Raw genomic sequence first — 20,615 nt, 5'->3', positions numbered from 1 at the left:
AGCCAGAGCACAGGCCTTCCTGTGTATTTGCTACTGTCAGCTAGGAGAGCCTAGAACCCCCTTTCCTCTGTCACTAACCCCCTGAGGAAGCACCCTTCCCTTCCTCATCAACACCTCAAGGGTGCTGAGACATCTAAAAAGACCTGAGATTCCGAGATGGCCTGCTGGTGACACTCTCCTGAGTCACAGCCACACCTGCAGGGAAAAGAACACTGGCCTCACTGCCTGGCCAATGCTGGGGACACAGTCCCGGGACCAGCTAGAGATGGGATGCGAACCCGGGCATCCCGATTCCAAGTCCGGGGGATGCCTGAATGGGACTGAGATTTTCCGAAGACACTGTAAACTTTACTAAGGGTAAGAATCACCTGCAAAGCTTGCCCAGGAGGGTGAGGTCCTAGAATCCACAATTTTAACAAGTAGAGGTGGCTCTCTGGACCACCTCAAAACACAGCCCCGAGGCATCAGCCAGGTCACTGGAGCTGTGTTCTGCCCCTAACTTCCTGCAGGGAGAGCTGGAGATTGGGGAGCTCAGGCACAGCCCTGGGGACTGGTGGGAAAAACTGGAGGTGTGCAGACCCCTGGGGCTGGTCGGGGAGCTAGAGGGGAGGAGCGGCCAGAGCCCACACTCACGCGGCCAGTGCCTTGATGCAGCAACGTGACATGTTGAGGAAGGAGGTGGCGCTGGCGCGGGTGCCCAGGGCGGCCTCGATGCCCCGCAGCAGGTCATTGGTCTTGAAGATGAGCAGCATCTGACGCGGCACGAGGTTGAGAAGGTGGCTGATCTGCGGGAGGTAGTTGGCCGCATTGTTGCGGATCTCTGAGTCCTGAAGCAGAGACAGGAGGACAAACAGATGCCTGGCATAGGAAGTGGGGCCCCGGGTGGCAGGCTGTCCGGGCAGCCTGTGACCTGAGGGGCTGCAAGGAAGCTCCGGGAGGGAGCGCCTAGCACAGCTGCCTCGGCAGCACTGGGAACCCTCCCCAGAGGGAAGCCTAGCCCAAGGGGCTTTGTATCCAGACAAACCTGGATGGGACATCTCACCCAACTTCTAGCCAAGCACCGAACGCGGTACAGGAGCAGAAGCACATCAGCAGGAACCAGGCCGCATTTCTGCTGCCTCTGCCATCCTAGCTCCCGGCAGCCAAGGTCACCCATACCCAGCCCCCAAGCCCCCAAGCCCCCAAGCCCATACTGACTGGGGCAGGAAGTCTACCTCCCCACCAACCATTTGATGAGTCCAGCCTCTGAGCCCGGGGTCCACCCTTGTGTTATTTTCTAAGGCTTCTTCGCTGGCCACCAATTTCAGGCCAGGCCTGGAAGGAGCCTTGGAAGCTGGTGCTTCTGAGTTGTGTCCCCCATCTCTCCAGCCACGCCCAGGCTGGTGCAGTTGAGAGGTCTGAGCTGCTGACCCTGCCACCGGGCCACCGCTTATCACTGTCCTCCATGCTGGAGCCAGCGTCAGCCCGCCCACTGCCCGAGGTCCTCCTGTCCCCAAAGCAGGATTCAGGGCTGCCCTTGCCCCATCCTGGTGGGTAAGTTTGGGGTCTGGCTTCCCAGCCTTCCCCGTCCCTGAGCTCTGCATGGTTCCGGGCAGATAACTGCCTCTAGCCAGAGTCCTGAGTATAGAGTGAGGCTCTGATCCCTTCTCAGTCTCCAGAGAAACAGTGATGGTGACAACGATGCCAATAGTCCACTCGTACGGCGCATCACTAAGTAAGCCGGGCGCTCTGACAATGCTTGCATGTGTTAACTCACCTAATCGCACGGCAACCCTAGTAGGCTAGCATATACCCCCATGTGAGAGGAGGAAACTGAGGCACTGAGAAGTTAAGTAACCTCCCCAAGGTCCGCAGCTAGTAAGAGGTGAGTCAGAAGTCAAACCCAGGCCGTGCAGCTCCCAAGCCCACACCCTCACCACTACACTGCCTGTCATCTCACAGAGGACTGTGTGGCCCAATGTCCTCCCCAAAAAACTGGGCATGTTAACACCGTCTGTGCCCACGTCCCAGCAGAACCCAGAGGGTCATCAGGGATAAGGTACGGGGAGGCGCGTGGGGCCTGTCAAAGTCACCCCAAGGGGCTCAGCAATGCTGCCAAGCGCTTCACCCCGCCCAGCCGCTTTCTGCAGCAGGAGCAGAGCTCTCGGCTCTTTCAGCAACACGCATGCGCCGCTGACAACTGAGCCGCTGTGAAACCTGAAATGTCCCCCAGGCAGGAGCTATCAGACTGGAACATCTCAACACGAGCCAGACACCAAGAGGCTGTCTGCCTCCCCGCCACCTCCCCGCACAGCTGCAGGTCGCCCTGCTTGCGGGGGCTAAGGGCAGATCAAGGACCCGCTCACCAGACCCCCTCTCAGCCCAAACGGAAGCCCCTGTGTCCACCCAGGCTACCCCGAGAGGCTCTTTCTCAGAGCAGCACAGCCGTCAAGCTTGGAACCTGCTGGATGTCTACCCGCTTGCAAAAACAAAACTCTAACTTAGTTAATAAAACCAGATATCATTCACTGAGAACCTACTGTGTGCCATGCAATCTTGTCCATCCCTGTGGCTTTAATAGCATCTATACGCTGGAGACTCCCAAACTTATGTGTCTCGAGGCTGGATCTCTGAGCACCAGGCTTAACTGCCCACGACACCTCTATCTGAACGCTCAGGAGAACTACTGACCCTCCCACCCCAAACATGTCCTTCCCCAAGTCTTCCTATGTCAGGAAGTGGTGCCCCCTCCACCCCATAACTCACCTCAAAAAGCTACGATGCAACTCTGACTCTTCCCTTTTCCTCCCCTCACGTCCAAGCCGACAGAAAGGCCTCTCACTCTTATGTCCAGAATACACCTTAGCCCCACCTGCTTCTCTCCACCTCCATTAGCGTAGTCTGAGCCCCGTCATCTTTCCACCTGAAGTCCTGCCCCACTGCTCATCTTGCCCCACTGCAGAGAAATACTTAACATAGTGAGTCTGAGCACATGCTTCTCCTGCTCAAAACCTGTCAAAGGCTCTGCTTTGTTCTGAGGATGAATCTGAAATTCTCCCTGTGTGATGCTCTCCCAGCTCAGCCCTCCAAACGCTTCTCAGTCCTCCACCCTCCTCACACACTCCAGACCACCCAACCCTGCCCCCTTAACGCATCGCGTGCCCTCTGCCTGGAGTGCTTTCTCCAAGCTCTTCCTGTGGCTGGTGCCTTTCTTGTCCTTCAAGCCTCAGCTTACATGTCAACTCCCCAGCAAGATCTCCTCTACAGCATCCCCCCACCACCCATCATCACAGCACCCTGCTTATTTCCCGCCCGCCCCCCCCCCAGCACCTCTAACCTGCACTTATTCCATTTACCTGTTTATTCACTTGTTTACTGTCTGTCTTCCTCTACAAGTGCAAATTACATGGAAGTCCTGTCTGTCTGTTCGTCACTGGATCCACAGGCACCCAGTCCAGGGTCCAGCAAAAACAAATGTTTATTCAGTGAACAAATTACAGAAACTATGAGGAGGCATTTTACATGCATTATCAATAAAGCAGAAACTATCATCCCTATCCAACAAACGAAGGAGATTGTTTTTCTTCTTCTGAGATGAGGAGCTGAAAGCTGTGTAAGCCTGGGGTAACTGGTGGTCATCTTTTTTTTTTTTTTTTTTTTGCGGTATGCTGGCCTCTCATTGTTGTGGCCTCTCCCATTGCGGAGCACAGGCTCTGGACACGCAGGCTCAGCGGCCATGGCTCACGGGCCCAGCCGCTCTGCGGCATGTGGGATCTTCCCGGACCGGGGCACGAACCCGTGTCCCCTGCATCGGCAGGCGGACTCTCAACCACTGCGCCACCAGGGAAGCCCCTGGTGGTCATCTCTGCCACCAAGTTTGCTGGGGAACGATGTCAACTTGGAGGAAAGCAGAGCCAAGAGATGGCAAGAGGCGGATGGTGGTTTGGTGACATTGCTTGGAGACTGTGGACCCAGCCATTCCTAAAGCCCCCACCACAAGGCAGCTCGCAAGGGAGGACTCTGAGGCTCAGAGAGGTGACTAGAACCATCCAAGGTCATGCCACCAGAAGCAGGCGCTGGAGCCAGAGCCCAGGTCTTTCTACTGCACAAGCAGTAGAGTGTAAGCCCCTCCCCACATGGACACGGGCAAGTCTGCAAAGGTCTGCAAACTGACAGACTGGGAAGACAGAAGGCAATTCCATGAGGGATTAAGAAGCCTGGGAGGGAGCTCACCCTGAGCCAGGAAGAATGAGCTACCCGCTAAGCCCCTACTGGAGGGGCAGAGGTGAGTACAAGTACAGGAAGAAGGTGTTCCTAGGATCGGTCTCAGCCCAGACTCCCGATCCGATGGAGGAATGAGCTACAAACAAAAAGACCAAAAGAGCTGTTTCACTAAAAACTCCATAGGAATGAAGGGACAAGCAGCCCTTGAGTACGGCGTGAGGAGTGAAGCCCCCTGCCCAGGAGGGTGCCCTAGAGCAACCCCATGATGGGAGATGGTGCCCAGCAGGAGACAGCGGGTGGTGCCAGACTTATTCACCAGACAGTCCCTGGGGATTCCCAGAAGTCCTGGGGGAGAACTTGGTGGAAGCCTGAAATCTTATGACAGCAGGTTGTAGTGAAAGTCACAGAGCCTGGATTATACAGTTAACGTGACCTACTTATATTCCAGGTTGATAAGGCCAGGAGGGACACAGTGGGACGGCGTCCCCTTTCCCTCTGTCCATCCAGGCACACTCTTTCTCCCTCCCTCCCTCCTCCTCAACCAGTACCTCTCTAACTCTGCCCCCTACTCCATCCCCACAGCCCACCAGTATAGAACCCCAGACCCTGGGTTGGCAGGGCTCCAAAGGCCACGCCTGGCCCTGCCCCTTGCATCCGGGACAGGGCAGGACCAGGGTGGCGGGGGGCACCCACCTCAGTGGCGGTGACTGGAGTTTGGCCAATGCCCCTGTTGACTGAGTCCCACGACCGGGCTGTCAGCATGCAGGTGAACAAGGGGTAGAGGTCCCCGGCTCCCAGGCGCTGGCTGTACTTCTTCACGCTCTTCATGTCGGTCCAGATCAGCGACTGCCAGAGGTGGCAGTAATCCAGGCGGAACTCTTCCGTGAGCACCTACAGCGGGGGCAACATGGCAGGACCTGGGCCCCCTCTCCCCATACAAGACCTAGTCCCTGGCTGGTGTGACCACTGCAAAGGGGAGTGGAGGGAAACCGTGGTTCCTGCACAACGTCTGCTCCTCTCCCACAGTCAGCCATCCTTGAAGGTCCAAGCACAAAACCACTATTTGGCCAGCCTTGGTCCTGAGTGGCAGAGGCTACCAACAGCCCACCAAAATCTATATTCCCCTCTTCTTCCCAAGTACAGTCTAAGATCCCCGGCTTCCTCCTAGTTAGATGTAGCCCTCTGCCTGAACTCTGACCAATGGAATGTGGCAGAAGCTCCACTTGCAGGCCTGGTCCATGAAAACTTTCCCATGCATGCTCCTCTGAGCCCTTACCCCTGCTGCTGTGGGTGGCGAGACCCCCAAGGAGACCTGGGAGCAACAGCCTCGGTCGGCACCTGCTTTCAGGCTCCTCCACGCACCCCAGACTGGTGTGTGAGCAGGCAATTAGACATCTGTTGTGTTTGGGCCATCATTCACTTGGGGGCTGTGTCTAACTTAAACTAACATGCCCAACACCCCTGAGCCTTTCAAAGGAAGCCCAGATTTGGGGATGTGGGATCAGGGCTCTGAGGCGAGAAGCAGGAGACCACCAGGGAAACCTCCCCAGGACCACCTGCCTCATGGAATCAAGCCAGGCCCTGGGTCCTGGGATTGACACTGAACTTGTCAACTTCCAGGCAGGAACACGTGGCTCGCTGGAACCTGCTCTGTGTCCCAAGTTCCAGAGGACAGTCGGGACCATCCAACCCCTGTCAGTTCCCTGCGCCCTTTCCCGTGACATATGACCTCCTCACTGGGGCTGAGTTACCCTTCCCCCTGAAGTCCAGCTCATGTAAGGGCAGCTCACCTCCCAGGGTCTGGCTGGCCTGGGCTTCCCTGGGAAAAAGGTTTTTTTTGCAGCTGAGAAAGCCCATTCACACATCCAGGCGCAATCTCGTCCACCCCTGACAGCTGCCTCTAAAGGAGGTATTATCACTCTCGCTCTATTAGGAGGAAGCTGAGGCTCGGAGAGCTTGGGGAGCTCCTATGACCTTGACTTCCACAAAATAACAGCACTAGGGGTAGGGCTGGGCCCTCTTCAGCTACCTTGCTATCTGCTTCCCATTTCTGTGGCCAACAGGGGAGTTCAGCGGGCTCTGAGCCCAGGCAGGACCAGACCCTGGGGGGGAAAGGGCTCTCCTACCTGGTAAAGCCCATGGTCCAACAGGACGATCTCCACCTTTCCTGTGCCCGGGCACTTCCGCACCAGCACATTGCCTGGGTGAGGGTCACAGTGCACGAAGCCGCTGACAAAGATCATCTCACTGTACATCTTGCCCAGGTGGCGCGAGATCTGAAAGAGAAGGGAGGCGGGTGGGAGTTGCACCTCATTACCACGTGCCTCAGAGATTTCTCCTCTGGCCCCTCAATCTGGCCACTCTCGAGAGGAAGGCCTGAGCAGTCACGGTGGAAGGGATGGCTTGAGATTGCACCGTTCTTGATAGAAGCTCAACGCTCATCCAGCTTTTCCTAACTTCAGCTGCACATGAGATTCAGCTGGAACTCAGAAATGTTAGGGGTGGTACCCAGGCATCAGTATTATTTTTAAGTGCCCAAGGTGATTTTAATGGATGGCAAGGTAGGAGAACCACTGCTTCTAGGTTTTCTGAAGGCTGTAACACCCACCTCCCACACCTGCCCCTCCAATCTTCCCTGGTTTTTCTCTTCTCTCAGTCCCTCTTCCTTGTTTCCCCCAAAGCTGAATATGAGTTGGAAAGCTGGGTGGGGGTAGGGATCACTCTACCTGCCCCTTCTCCAAAGAACAAGGCCAGAGGGCTGAGGACCAGGGCTAGGTGACCCCCACCACCCTCTAGGGCTGCCTCAGCGGCTCCAGGCCAGTCCCAGGAGTACCCAGAATCACAAGCCCTTCTCCCCTCTCCCTTCAGCCCCCTTTCCCTACTCCCCTCCCTGCCACAGCCCAATGCTAATCTGATTTATGATGTCTGCACAGAAGAAATGACACTGGAGAGGCCATTTAAATCATCCTGTCACTGCTGCTCTCCCTGCCGAGGCAGCCTCCTTATCTCTACTCCCTTTTCATTAAAGCTAAAAGCCTCTTCCCAGCTAGGGAACAGCTGCTGAACAGAGCCAGACCCGGACCCACAGGTGGTCTGCTGATGGGTTTCCACAGGACAAAGAGATGCTTAAGCCAGGAAGCTGACGCCCTAGGACACACACTGCCCTTGGCATCCCTCAGCCTCGGCTGGACCCCATGGTCACTAACAAACATATCCCAGCTAGAGGAGAGGAGCTGGGGCCCGTGGGATGGGGAACATAGGATTAGGGTCTTAAGATAAAGACTCCTTTCCTTGGTTTACAAAGTCCTGTACAACCAGGCCCAGCCTCCCTCCCTGGTCTCATCTTGTACCACACTGACATTCCAGCCATATTTGCTCTCTTCCTCTTCTCTAATAATCTCTGTGCCTTCCTACCTCAGGGCCTTTGCACATGATATTCCGGGAACATTGCTTCATCTCCCCTTCACCTGGTTCACTCCTCTCTTCCTTCCCACCCCAACTGAGCATCACCTCCCTGGGGAAGCCTTCCCTGACCTCCTAGACTAAATGATGTTCTCCTGCCATACACTCTCACACTTTTCTATCACTAGCACACTCTTTGTGCTATTATTTGATTAACCATCATCTAGCCCGCTACCATAAGCTCCTATATGATGGCAGGAACTGGCTCTATTTTGTTAAACAGCTTCATTGAGGTCTAAATTACATATCATAGACTGGTTCTATTATTCATCCCCTTGCCTGTAACAGGCCAAACATGTGAGTATAGGACTCTGCCTTCAACATGAGTGAGACCCTTGTCTCTCCATGTTTTTCTGGGATGCTGAGGTTCCGGCCTCTGATGCTTATCCGAACCCCATTAGTCTCCTCTGAATCCCAATCAATGATAATTGGCCTCCAATTAAATCATCAAGTCTACTTTAGTAACAGTAGTTGTCATCCTTATTAAAAGCCCTAAAAGCAAGTACAATCACGATCCCCATTTTGCAGATTAGGAACCGAGACTCGTCGAGGTTTAATGTACCCAGAGCTACCTGGAAGGAAAGAGGTGGAGACAGAATTCAAACCAGGTGTGACCCACAGCCTTCCAGTAACCCCTATTCTATACTGGCTCACGCCGACTTCTGCACTTCTCAATTGAACTTTGTGACCTTAAAGAAGTTAGTCATACTCTCAACTTCAGCAAAATGGAAATAATAATAGTGCCACTCTCACGGGCTACTGTCAGGTAAATGAGAGTATCATGGTGCTTGGGACCTAGGTGCCCCTGATTCCTCATAACACTCCTGGGAGGGCGTCAGACTAGGTTTCATTGTCCCTTTTTAAGAAATGATGAAATCAGGGTTAAAGAGGCTATCTAAAGTCCTGACACTTAGACTGTCGCCCTGTGCCCTGCTACCACACGCTCCTGACATTTTTCTTGCGGGAAACGAATGCCCAGTACTCAGTGTCTGTGGGCATCAGGAACAGAACTTTACCCCATGTCAAGTTCCCAGACTCAGGCTGAGATGTTGGGTGCCCCAGGGCCACCATTTTCTGTTTCCTGGGAGAGGGGGCCCACCCAGAGCTGGTCCTGGATGAGCCAGCAGGTCCCCACCTCAGGACCACTGAGAACCCCTTCTGTTAGGCTCTTTGGAGCTCTACGGAGACGAGCTCTGAAAGGCCATATTTGCCAAACCAATTGCATTTATTAAGTAATAATTCATTTTTATTTGTCAAGGATGCCTATAAGGTCCGATCAGGGCTCCTGATCAGCCCAAGATAAGCAGGGCAGCCAGACAGAGCTGACAGAATTCCAGCCAAAAGCAGAGACATGACATTTCATTTAGTCTGGGCAGACCCGTCATGGGGAGATGTATGACCTCCCTTAAGCTTCCTGAAATATTGCTAGTCGCTGCGGGCCCCCTGTTACTACATTGAAAGGTGGCCCCTAGGGCTCCGGGGACTCAGGCTGGGGGAGCCTTGGCCCATGAGGAGCGAGCGGCTGCTATAGGAGGAGGAGAAGAGGCTGCCAAGTGCGGCCCATGCACATGCAGGCAAAGCCACCAGAGCAGTCCTCCCCTTCCAGCGGCCCCTACCTGGGTGTCTTTCCTTTTACGGGCTGTTCATGATGTTCATTTTAACCGGATCTCACCGGGATAGGCAGGTGTGGAAGGCAGAAACAGGAGGGAGGACCAGCCTATGTCACTGGCTTCACTCTGGGGCCCTGTTGGCACTGCCACTGTGGGCATGGGTGACCTGGGGGACAAGTCAACTCCCTTCTCAATCTGGGTCTAAGTTCCCTGAGCTGTCCGGTGAGCCTAGCCCCATCTGCTCTATTTCCTCACAGAGCTACCTCGAGATTCAAGGTCAAAATGTGATTGCTTGTGGGAAGGCACTTTATCCACTACACTCTACGACACAAACGTGCTTGTTTGTTTTCTGTCATGTGGTAGCTTACTTTAAACCTGGAAAAAAAATATACCCACTGTCACCATCAAAGAGTAATTTTCGAAAAGTTAAAAACTTGACTTTCACACAAATATAGAATGAACACATGTCAAACATTGTGTAACTCATCAGTAAAGGAGCAAGTAAGAAAGTAGGTCTGGTTCAAAGAGAATTTTGAGGGACTGGGTATTTATGGGTATTTAAACAGGAATAAGAGACTAAGATTCCGGGATTAGATACAAAACTGGTTATTGGCCTACTGGGCAATAAGGAAATCGTAACCTTCCGGGTTATCTTTTCTAGTAGGGAGAAATTATTTGCATCTCTACTGGATAAGATCCACAGGTTGACATATGACTTCAGTCTGAGCCCTTAATTAATTGTCAAATAGCAAAGTCAAACAAAAGTACATTCCCTTAGATATGAAAAAATCCTCAGGTAGGCTGCTTGAACAACGCCCAAGAGTGACTTTGAAAGGACAAACCGCACACTCCTTTTTCTGAATTTTAGGTAATTTTTCTTAACATCTATCAGAGTTGCAGTAAATAGTCTCTGAGAACCAATATGCCCAGAGAAAGGCAGCCAGCCCCCTCCTACTCACAGAGGCACTGAGAGTCCCAGGAGAAACCTAAGGCCATCACTGGGCACAAAACCCTCTCTCCACCCCTTCCATATACTTAGCTATGGCTCCTCCTCAAGAACAGACAATTGTAAATAAGGCTGCAATGAATATGGGAGTTCAGGTATCCTTTTAATATTGATTTCGTTTCCTTCAGACATATACCCAGAAGTGGAAATGCTGGATCATATGGTAGGTCTATTTTCAGTGGGTTTTTTTGTGTTTTCTTTGTCTTTTTTTTTTTTGGCGGTACGCGGGCCTCTCACTGTTGTGGCCTCTCCCGTTGCGGAGCACAGGCTCCGGACATGCAGACTCAGCGGCCATGGCTCACGGGCCCAGCCACTCCGCGGCACATGGGATCTTCCCGGACCAGGGCACGAACCCGTGTCCCCTGCATCGGCAGGCGGACTCTCAACCACCGCGCCACCAGGGAAGCCCTATTTTCAGTGTTTTAAGGAACCTCCATACTGTTCTCCATAGTGGCTGTATCAATTTACATTCCCACCAACAGTGCACGGGGGCTCCCTTTTCTCCACACCCTCACCAACACTGTTATCTCTTGTCCTCTTGATGACAGCCATTCTAACAGGTGTGAGGTGATCTCTCATTGTGGTTTTTATTTGTATTTCCCTGACAATTAGTGATGTTGAGCACCTTTTCATGTGCCCCTTGGCCATCTGTATACCTTCTTTGGAGAAGTGTCGGTTCAGTTCCTCTAAGGCTGCCCCTTGCCCTGTTAACAGCAGCATCTGCATAAAGAAAGGAATCCCACCTTCTTAGAAGGGCAACAGCTAACGCTCTGTGCCATGCACCATTCCAGGTACGTTACATGGACTCACAGCCACCTCTGCAGTAGACAGGTGAGGGAAGCGAGATACAAAAAGAGGAGGAAGCTTGGTCACCTGGCCAGCAGTTAGTGAAACCGGGATCCAAACCCAGGTGGCCTGGCTCCAGGGAACAAGCTCTCAATCACCAGCCCCTCCTGCCTCTCCACTCACTGGGAAGCTCCTTCCTGGTGGCAGGAGCTGCACCAAAAACCTCTGCAGGTCCCCACGGCAACCAAGAAAGCATTCCGTTTGGAGAAAAGAGTCGCAGTGGGAAATCCAGAGCTGTTTGTCTAACCAAAAATACACTGTTAACTAAAGCCATACTACAGCTCTTTTCAGAAAAAAAAAAAAAAATCAGTGACAAGTCTTTAATTGTTCCATGTAAAAAGAATGTGCCACTCACGTAAGTGATTTCCATAATTACGCAATGCCTTTATGTTCTAACAGTAGGCAGGGGAAAACCCAGGAATCTATAAAAAGTCTGAGTAATGAATTAATTTAGTAAATAATATTTAAACCAAAGAGTTATTTTTGGATTTTTCTCAAAACTTGAATTGGCTGAAAGTACTTTAATTATTCTATAATTGCATGGATGGATTTATTCCCACCCCCAAGGGAAAGTCTATTTATGTTCTTGGGGGGTGTCAAGGAAGCAAGGTCAAGATCTCTGAAAGAAACAGGGGGATGGTGTTGCAGGATATTAATAATCACACAAGTAGCCCGATATTAAGTATAAGGAGGTTAATAATTCAAGCTCTCTTTGCCCCTCCCCTGGTGTCCGCCCAGGCTTCTAGAGGCAGAACCACAGCCCCAAGGACCGGACCAGACCACTGCCTAGAGCGTTTTACTCTCCAGCCCACCCCACCCCCAGAAACCACCCCTGGGATGTATAGCCTCAGGTCCCTCGCTGCTGCCCATTCACGGAGCGGGTCAGTCTCGGACCAGCAAACACTGAGATGAAGTCCCTGAGTGTGAAGGCAGTGGGGAACTTCTTCAGCCACACATGGTGTTGGGAGCAGTAACGAGGAAGAAAGAAGAGGAGCCGGGTTAATTACAGGAACCTGGGAGAGTTTCTCTAATCTCGGAGCCTCTAGGAGCTTGGTGAAAGCTTCTCTAGATTCGCTTGAACCGGGACAGCACCTGAGAGCCAGGGCCTGGGGTATCCACAGGCCAATGAGGGCTCCTCAGGTCTCCTGGCCAGTGAGGCTCAAAGGGTCACGGCTACCAGAGTGGCGAGGAGTGGATCCCAGGGGCCACAACTACTGGAAGACACACATGATGACCTCTGACATCCCTGCCTCGGGCAGTAACTCGCTCCAAAGAAATACGTCCACATCCGCCCACCTTACCTGGGTCAGGATAAAGGAAATGAGCAAAGGGTTTCTTCCCTACATTTCCCCCTTCTTCTGGCTAAAATCTTACTGCCAGCACCACAGAGGGGGTTGGGGGTTAGAATTCCAGCAAAACAGCCTGTGTTGAGAGCATGGCCTGTGGGCACTGCACCAGCTGCTTCATGTTTCAATCATCAAACAATCCAATACTATTTTTTTTTTTTTTTAGCCACACCACACAGCATGCGGGATCTTAGTTTCCCAACCAGGGATCCAACCCGTGCCCCCTGCAGTGGAAGCGTGGAATCTTAACCACTGGACCACCAGGGAAGTCCCTGATACTCTCTTGTATCCACTTTACAGCAGGAACCTGGGCCTTCCCAAGGGTGATGAGCTCCACCAAGGCGGCACAGCTCGCAAGCAGCAGAGCCAGCAGCAGAAGCCAGGAAGGCCAACTCCAAAGTGACGCTGTTCCCCACTCCTGACACACCTGCTGTTGGAGAAGTAAGTCTCCAGGAACCCATCTGTGCACCTGGACCCCTCCAACATCCCCAAGCTTCTCAAGATCTGGTGTGAGAAGTTACGGAGGGTGGACGATGGGAGGAGGTGTTTTCATTCTCGTGATTTCAGTAACCGGGGGTCTCTGTGCCTCTCTGGCTTCTCTTCCCTAGTCTTCTGAGCACCTTCCACCACCGAACCAGAGTGACCCGCCAAGTGGTGGAGGTGCTGAGCACAAAGCAAATGTCCTGCACAATCCACGCTGGTGTCGGGAGACAAGAGGAAACACGTGGGCGGCATGGCTTTTAGAGATAGGAAAGGGGGTCCCCATTTGCTCAGTCAATGACCACTGATCACCCCTGAGTCTACATACTCATGGACAACAGAGGGAGGTGGACAGGAGAGGAGCAAGAAGATTCTTGGAGATTCCGTGGAGCAAGACATGCCTCTGTGACTAATAACCTCATGAATTATAAATGACTTTTTTTGTTTTTAACAGAACTTCACAGGCTGCAAAGCCACACAACGACCCTGTGAAGGAAGTATTGTTATCACTCCAACTGTACAGATGAGGAAACTCAGGCTCGGAGTTTAAGTAGCTTACCCAAGGGCACCTGGCCAATAAATGGCAGAGCTACTCACAACCCCAGGTGGCCCGACTTTGAACCCTCTGCCCCTCCCATCATACACGCAGCCTCAGTGACGCCTGACCAGCCCACTTGTCCCACGCTCTGTCCACACCTCTCCTATGGCACTGACATGAGGGGCCTGCACCTAGTAGGTGCTCAAGAAACGTCTGCTGAAAGACGCTTTTGAGATGCTTTCACTGCTTCTCCAGTGACACAGAATAGAAAAACGACTGGAAAGAAGAAACATGGCAAGGGCGGCTGGCTACACACAGCAGATGGAACCCAGGCACTGACTGCATTCCCTCACCAGCCCCACTAAAGTGACTCTAAAAGCAACAGATAAGGCCGAGACCCCACTGCAACAGAGAGTAGAATGGCCAAAAACAGCACACAAAGAGATTAGCCAGGCTGTGTTTGCCAGAGGGGAGCAGACAGCTACTGAAAAGTGGCTCAGCAGGCTAGACGACAGGGCACCCTAAGCTGACAGTGGGGGAACTTGAAGTCTGCTGTCTCGGAGCCTAGAGAGGCCAGCAACTCGGGCCCTGGCACCTCTGATACATGGGTTGGGAGTCCAAAGGAAGAGCTAAACCTCCAGATCCCCTTCAGATCCTTATGGAAGACAAGATTTACTCTCTGGAGTGGTAAGAAGACAGGCTCTACAAGCCACACCACAGACCAGAGGGCCATCATGGGGACAGAGGACCCGGTCAAAGTCCACATAATGACCACTGCGGAGCACCCGGCCTTCTTCCCCCAGCAGACTCCCGGGCCCCCGGGATAGACAGGCTGGCGTCTCTTGCGAGCCCGCCATCCCTGCACCCAACCCGTCCTTCACAGACTGCGGACGTTGCCCACCAGGCCTCCAGTCCCTGTCTCACCCAACCCCAGCTCCTGACTTTGTCACCTTTCTCCCAGCTAATTTCACACAAATTCAATTGGGCCTCAGCCCATGTGGGGTCTTAAACACACACTCACTGAAATCCAATTAACCTTCGATAAAGGTCCTGCAATCAATAGTCGTCCTGTGGCTTAAGGAGGCTCCATTCAGCCCAGGAAAGCGTGCTCCTGCACGACCTTTATTCTTAATGAAATCAATGACAGTCACTGTCACCAGCTCTTAAAGTGACTGGCAAATATGATCACCGGGTCAGGCCCTCAATAATATGCTGCTTCTGGGCTCAGAGCACAGACAAACGAGGGCCCCTGCAGGCTGCTGGCTCCCCAGGCTCCACGCTCCCTGGCCAGACAACACACCTAGGCAGGGCCTGGACACGCAAAACAGTGGAGGTGAGGCTTGCGGGCTCACCTGGGGCAGCCAGGGAACCCCTGGTCTTGTGGCAGGTGGTTCCTGAACTCCAGTGAGTGCCTGAACCACCTGGAGAGTTTGTTAAAATGCAGATTCTTGCAACCCTTCCCACCCCAGATTCTGATAAGTAAGTTTGGGGTGGGGCCCAGGAATCTGCATTCAAGTCTTATCTCCAAGCAAGCCAAGAGTCGCTGTTCTGTAAAGTATCCAAGCAGGACAGACCCTTAGAGTCCTGCTAACCCAATGCCTTCAGTAATAAAATTGAGGCCCAGAGGAGGGGAGTGACGTGTCCAAGGTCACACAGCAGGCCACTGGCAGAGATGGAGCTTGAACCCAGGTCTCTTGTCTCCTAAACTGGTGTTTCCCTACCTGAGTCTCTGGGGAACTGGCCACTTGGACTGGTCTTCAGGTCCTCACATACTAGCCCAACTGTGCTGAGACGCTGCAGGGTGAGGAGGCCTCTTCAAAGTGGAATGGGGATGACTAACAAGTGTTTGGAGGGGTCTAGAGCCCTCCCCACCCTTGAGAACAATTCCTTCTAGAGCCACTTCCTGCTGAGCCCCATCTTCCAGCTGAGTCAACAACTTGTAGCAGCCAAGATGCCACTAACTATCCTTTCCCCCAGGATTTGGGGCGAGATCTTTGCCCCTTGTCACTCCTATCTGTCCCCTGTATTTCCCTCCCCAAGCAACACTCACAACAGCCAGGCTGTCCTCAGGAGGGAGAATCACTCCAGGGACAGGCCCACTCAGTCCCACAGTCCTAGACAGGTTTTAGACTCTCAGAATTTTTTTAGAAACTTTCAGTCACCTGGAGTCTTTCATGCTACACACACACACACACACCCCCCACTAGTCTTCCATGAGGCCTGTGGCTTTGAGGTTGGTTGGTAAGAGCCATAATAGGTTAATTTCTGCACAGTAGGGCCTGTCCCTAGTCTCCCAACATCACCAATGGTCAGCAACGGCACAGGAGAGCACGTGTCCCAGCGCCCACTGCCCAGCCTGAGGTTCCTGTGGAAGTATTTAATGACATCATCTCAGAACACTACCAAAGAGGCTCCCAGGTCATGCAAACCCTAGAAGCCAGGGGCAGGGGATTGAGGAAATAAGGAATTAAGACAGTATGGTTATTATTGCAAGGACAGACCAACAGACCAATGGAAGAGAACAGAGCTTCCAGAAAAGACCCACAGCCAATTGAGGACAAAGATGCCAGGCCTAAATTACTATATGGTATGATGCCATTGACATGAAATTCAGTAAGGGAGAAGGTGATCTATGGCGACAGAAGTCAGAATAGTGGGAGCTCTGGTGGGGGTGAGGGTATCAACCGGGAGCGGGCAGGAGGGGGCCTGCCAGGGGGCTAGAAATGGTTTGTCCCTTTATCTGGCTGGTGAGTACACGGTATATCCATATGAAAACTCACTGAGGTGTACCATGAAGATCTGGGACCTCAAGTAAGTTACCTTCCCTCTCTGAGTCTCTGATTTTTCATCTGCAAAATGGAGACAAGACCTCCCTCCTAAGTTTGTAATGCAGATCAGGCCTGGCACCCAGAGTCCGGTAGTCAGTAAATGTTAATGGTCAAAGGAGGTAACGGAGGAAAGGGCAGGGCCCAGTGATGATAATAATAATGAAAATAGCAACAACCATCAACTAGCTACCAGTTCAGAGTTCTAGCCACACGCCAGGAGCTGGGCTAGGAGGACACATCTAGCCCTCACAACATCTCTAGAAAATGGAACGTCTGTAACATGAACTTGATGTAAGCTAGAGAGTGAAGGGCTGCATTTAGATGGTGCCCTGGGAGCTGGGCAAAACTTCTGTCAGTATTCCAACTCCTTCTTCGAGGAGTTACTGGTGTGGCTGTCAACCAGGTGGCCCCAGGATCCACTGCAGCCCCAGGCATATCCTTGGGAGGGAGACAGAGAAGGTGGAGGTGCAAGGACTTTGAAGTCATGCAGACCTGGGTTTGACTCCTGACTCTGCCCCTGCTAGCGGTGTGATGTTGGGCAAATTGTTTAACCTCTCTGAGCTTCACCTTTCTCATCTATAATTGGGGTTAACAATATATCCTTGGAGGACATCTGTAAGGAGTAGAGATTATATTTGTCACATGCTTGGTATATATAAGTTGCTTATAATAATTTTTGCTATTGTTTTTCCCAAACTACTCTGATATCAGCCTGCCCGACTCTGTATGTCCACAGAAACAAAAACCAACACTCTACCCCAGCCAGGTCTCATAGAGGCCAATCCAGGGCATGAGACTGGCTTAATTTGTTCGCTAATTCATAGGATGTCCACCAAGGGTCTGCTCTGCACAGAGCACTGGCCTTATCTGCAAAGCTGATTCAAGAGGGTTGGAAGCAGGAGCAGATGAACCCAGGCCCTCAGAGGGCATCACCTAGACCCAGCTCCCACCAGCCACCTCCAACCTCCTCCCAGGTACCTCACTCAGCCAAGAGCAAGCAACTACACCAGAGCACATCTTTGTCTGCATTTGTCTTTGAAAATCAAAGCTGCCTGATTAAACGCCATTACAGCCCTGGGTTCACTGGATCAGAAGAGATTAATGGATTTAGGGGTGCTGCTGGCATGAAAAGCCCACCGCAGCTGGCAGTAACTAAACGCCAGTAACCTGAGGCCCCTGGAGTCTTTCCTGATCAGCAGGCAGAGAGACCCTGCTCCCCTTTAAGACTGCTCAGGATAAACAAGAGGTGACCTCCCCTCCCTTCCCTTCCCCTCCTCACTGGCACCAAAGACTCTGTACTCAAGAGTCCTGGTGGAAAAAGGACAAAGGATCCCTGGTTAGATGTGGGGACATACCCCCACCCCAACCAACAGAGGAAGAGATGGGCAAGCAGGTCTTACCACTCCCTCCTCTGCAGGAAGCTCTGCCCAGACACCCTCTAGCCAACAGTGAGGGAAGCAGAGTCAGAAGCCCCAAGTTGTGCTACTGCCAGGTGACCTCGGGAAAGACATTTGCTATCTCTCTGAGCTTCCCCTGAATTGGAACAGTAGTTTTCTCATCCTCCCCCTGCCCCCAGCCCCCAAGCAGCAGATCTCTTCCAAAAAAGCCCAATAGGCAACTCAGGTGATGGCAGAGCTGCCCTGGATGAAGCAGGGCAGGGAGTAGAGAGGCCCACCCAGCCTCCCCACCCATCCAGAGGCCCGTGAAGGGTTCTGGGAGCACTGTTCCCTAAGTCAGGGGACAACAGCTGTCCCCAGGACTCAAGGCCAGCTGTGGCTAAACATGCTCCTGGCAGCAGCTCCATACCCTCTGATGCAGGCCCTCCTTTTATGAACTAAGAGGAGTACTGGAGTCAGAGAGACTTGGGTGTCAATCCTAGCTCTACTAGCTGTGTGACCTTGGGCAAGTTACCTTCCTTCTCTGAATCTCTGATTCCTCATCTGCAAAATGGAGGCAATAAGACCTCCCTCCTGAGTTTATCATGGGGAAACGGCCTGGCACAGGGAGGCAGGCATCCAGCAAACGTTCACCGTAAAAGGAGATAAAGGAGGAGGAAGCAAGGGCCAGAGCCCAAAGAAAAGAGTGGAAACAGCAGTCCTGCTGCCATTTTGGAGCGCTCAGCATACACCAGGCACTGTTCTAAGCACCATTGTGCACTAACTCTGGAGGTCCTCCCAACGTTTTTAGAAGGCTGTCATCGTCCGCATCGCAGAGGCCACACAGGCACCCAAGGCCTGGGCTCACCATCTGCACACCTCCTGCAGTTCCCACTGGCTCGTCTGCTGAGCCAAAGTATGGCTTTTTCCTCTGGGCCACCACTGGGACCACAGGCTCATCGTCGTGTGCTGCCTGAGAGGGAGTAGCCAAGAGCATTCGCTTCTACTGGGTCTGGTCCCTTTCCTTCCTTCCTCCCACCAGCCAGAGGGGTCATGTCACTGCACTACTCACCCTTCAGTGACTCCCCAGTACCTCGGGGTCATGCCCCAGGCCTTCACCATCTGCCTGCAGCCCTGCAAAACCTCACCACTCCTTAACCCTTCCTTGCAGTACCACCTCTGCGCCCCCAACTCCTCCACCCCGACACACACACACACACACACACACACACATCCCTGGCAAATTCCCGCTCATCCTGCTGGGGAAGCCGGCCTGGGGCAGAGGTGAGCACTTCTTCTTTGTGGCTCCCTGGGGACTGGCTCACCCCTCGTTGCGTTGCCTGAGAGATGGCTACAAGGATAGAGTTGTGTGTCTGACTCCAGTGCTAGGCTGGGAACTCCCTGACAAAGGGAATTGTGTCTAGTTCCTCTCTGAACCCTCACACCTAGCACACAGTAGGGACTAAAAAATGATGAATGCTGGTGGAAAAAAGACGACCTCATCCCTACCTGTGGGACCCCATGGTGACCAAGAAGAAGAAAATGGGGTACAGGCCCCAGCCCACCGGTCAGCTTTCCCTGAGGCCAATCAGGTGGCAGGCAGGAGACAGAAGCCCCTCTGTTTTTCGCTCCAGGCCACTAGCTGGCTGCTGCCGCGCCCTTTTGGCCTGATACCTGGAGATCTGGGGAGGGCAGGAAGAGGGAGGAGGTGTGTCCAGGGTCCAAGGGGCAGAGGATTAAGTCCCATGGATTTGCACCATTGTTCTTCAGTTTCTCTGCACTGTGGGGCTCAGATGGCACAAGAAGACAGATGGTAATCCCCTGTCCAGGCAGGCGCTGCTGGGGGAGGGTCAGGTGGGGCTCAGCACGTGCCCCACCCCACTGCCTGCTGCCAACCCCAGTTCTAGGAGATGGGCAGAGAGCTGCCATAGAGGACCTGTAAGGCTGCTTTGTGCTCAGAGATGTTATAATTCTTCAGACAACAGGCCCCACTTCAAGACCGTGAGACCTCACCCAGACACACCTGCCCTTGCTAGGCAGCCCCGCCCCGTCCCGCGCCAGCAGCCAAGCGCCCTTGACCTTACCTCATTGACGTCAATCTTGTTCCTCTCCATGTAGTCTCTGTCGTTGACCTGCCCGCCGTCCACAAACTCCATCAGAAGGACCCGCTTGGTGGACAGCTCCCAGTAGATCTGGGGGACCTGGAATAGGAAAGGGCAGGTCAGAAGGAGGCAGGAGGCTGGAAGCTGCGGGCAAGGGGGCTGCAGACAGGCACGTGAGCCAGACATCAGCACACGCTCCTCCCAGGAACAGAAGGGAAGGCCCCCCAGCAGGGATTGGTGGGGAAAGCAGGAGGCAGGCCAAGAGAGAAGGGTAGGCTGTTCCGCCTCCACCAGCGAGGCGCAAGGCCTCCTTTAGTGACCCCTCCTGCTTGGGGACCAGAGAAGGGCTTCCCACCCTCCTCAGTGCCTTCCAGACACAATGAAGAGCCCACACTAAAACTGGGACTTAGGGGAAAATGCATGGAACCTCTCATATCTGAGCCAGAGTTGGTGTTAGAAGCAATTTCTCTCTCACACCAGGCTTATTTCAGGCTCCTCATGTGAATATAAACCCTCTGCCTCAGTTTCTTCACCTGTGCAATGGGTGTTATTATATGTATGAATGATTGAATGAATGAATTTTTGCTGAGTGATAAATTTTTCAGTCACAAAGTCATGAGTTTTCTCATGCCCGTTTCCTAAAGCCTCCTGTGGTAGGCAGTGCTGAAGCCTAACCCAACACCTATTCCCAATCCTCCTCTTTCCCCGAGACAGGGGAAACTAAATACTTTCCCTGCCTGCCCTGCAATAATTATGGCCATGTGACACAGTTCTGGCTTATGAGACATAAGTGGAGGTCTGTTAGGGGGTGTAGGAAG

At 53.0% G+C, this 20,615-nt stretch overlaps 1 protein-coding gene across 8 annotated transcripts in view; it reads right to left on the bottom strand.

Moving 5' to 3' along the window:
• The window catches only part of ADCK1 (aarF domain containing kinase 1), a 129,417-nt gene that overhangs the window by 20,721 nt on the left and 88,081 nt on the right, over positions 1 to 20,615 (bottom strand). For 7 of the 8 annotated variants that reach the window (XM_089908029.1, XM_089908026.1, XM_022576423.2 and 4 more), the window contains 4 exons: positions 19,780 to 19,896; positions 6,330 to 6,479; positions 4,897 to 5,094; positions 634 to 827 (listed from right to left, as the gene is read on the bottom strand). In XM_089908029.1, coding sequence (XP_089764155.1) covers positions 634 to 827; positions 4,897 to 5,094; positions 6,330 to 6,479; positions 19,780 to 19,896 — 659 coding nt within the window. The other variant, XM_089908028.1, reaches the window with a different exon arrangement.

The sequence above is a fragment of the Delphinapterus leucas genome, chromosome 2, assembly GCF_059928025.1.
Source record: "Delphinapterus leucas isolate spDelLeu-1000000601 "Yukka" chromosome 2, BTC_Dleu_Yukka2, whole genome shotgun sequence".
Taxonomy (NCBI): Eukaryota; Metazoa; Chordata; class Mammalia; order Artiodactyla; family Monodontidae; genus Delphinapterus; species Delphinapterus leucas.
Note: the sequence above shows the minus strand (reverse complement) of the source record. Positions and strands in the feature narration are given on the sequence as shown.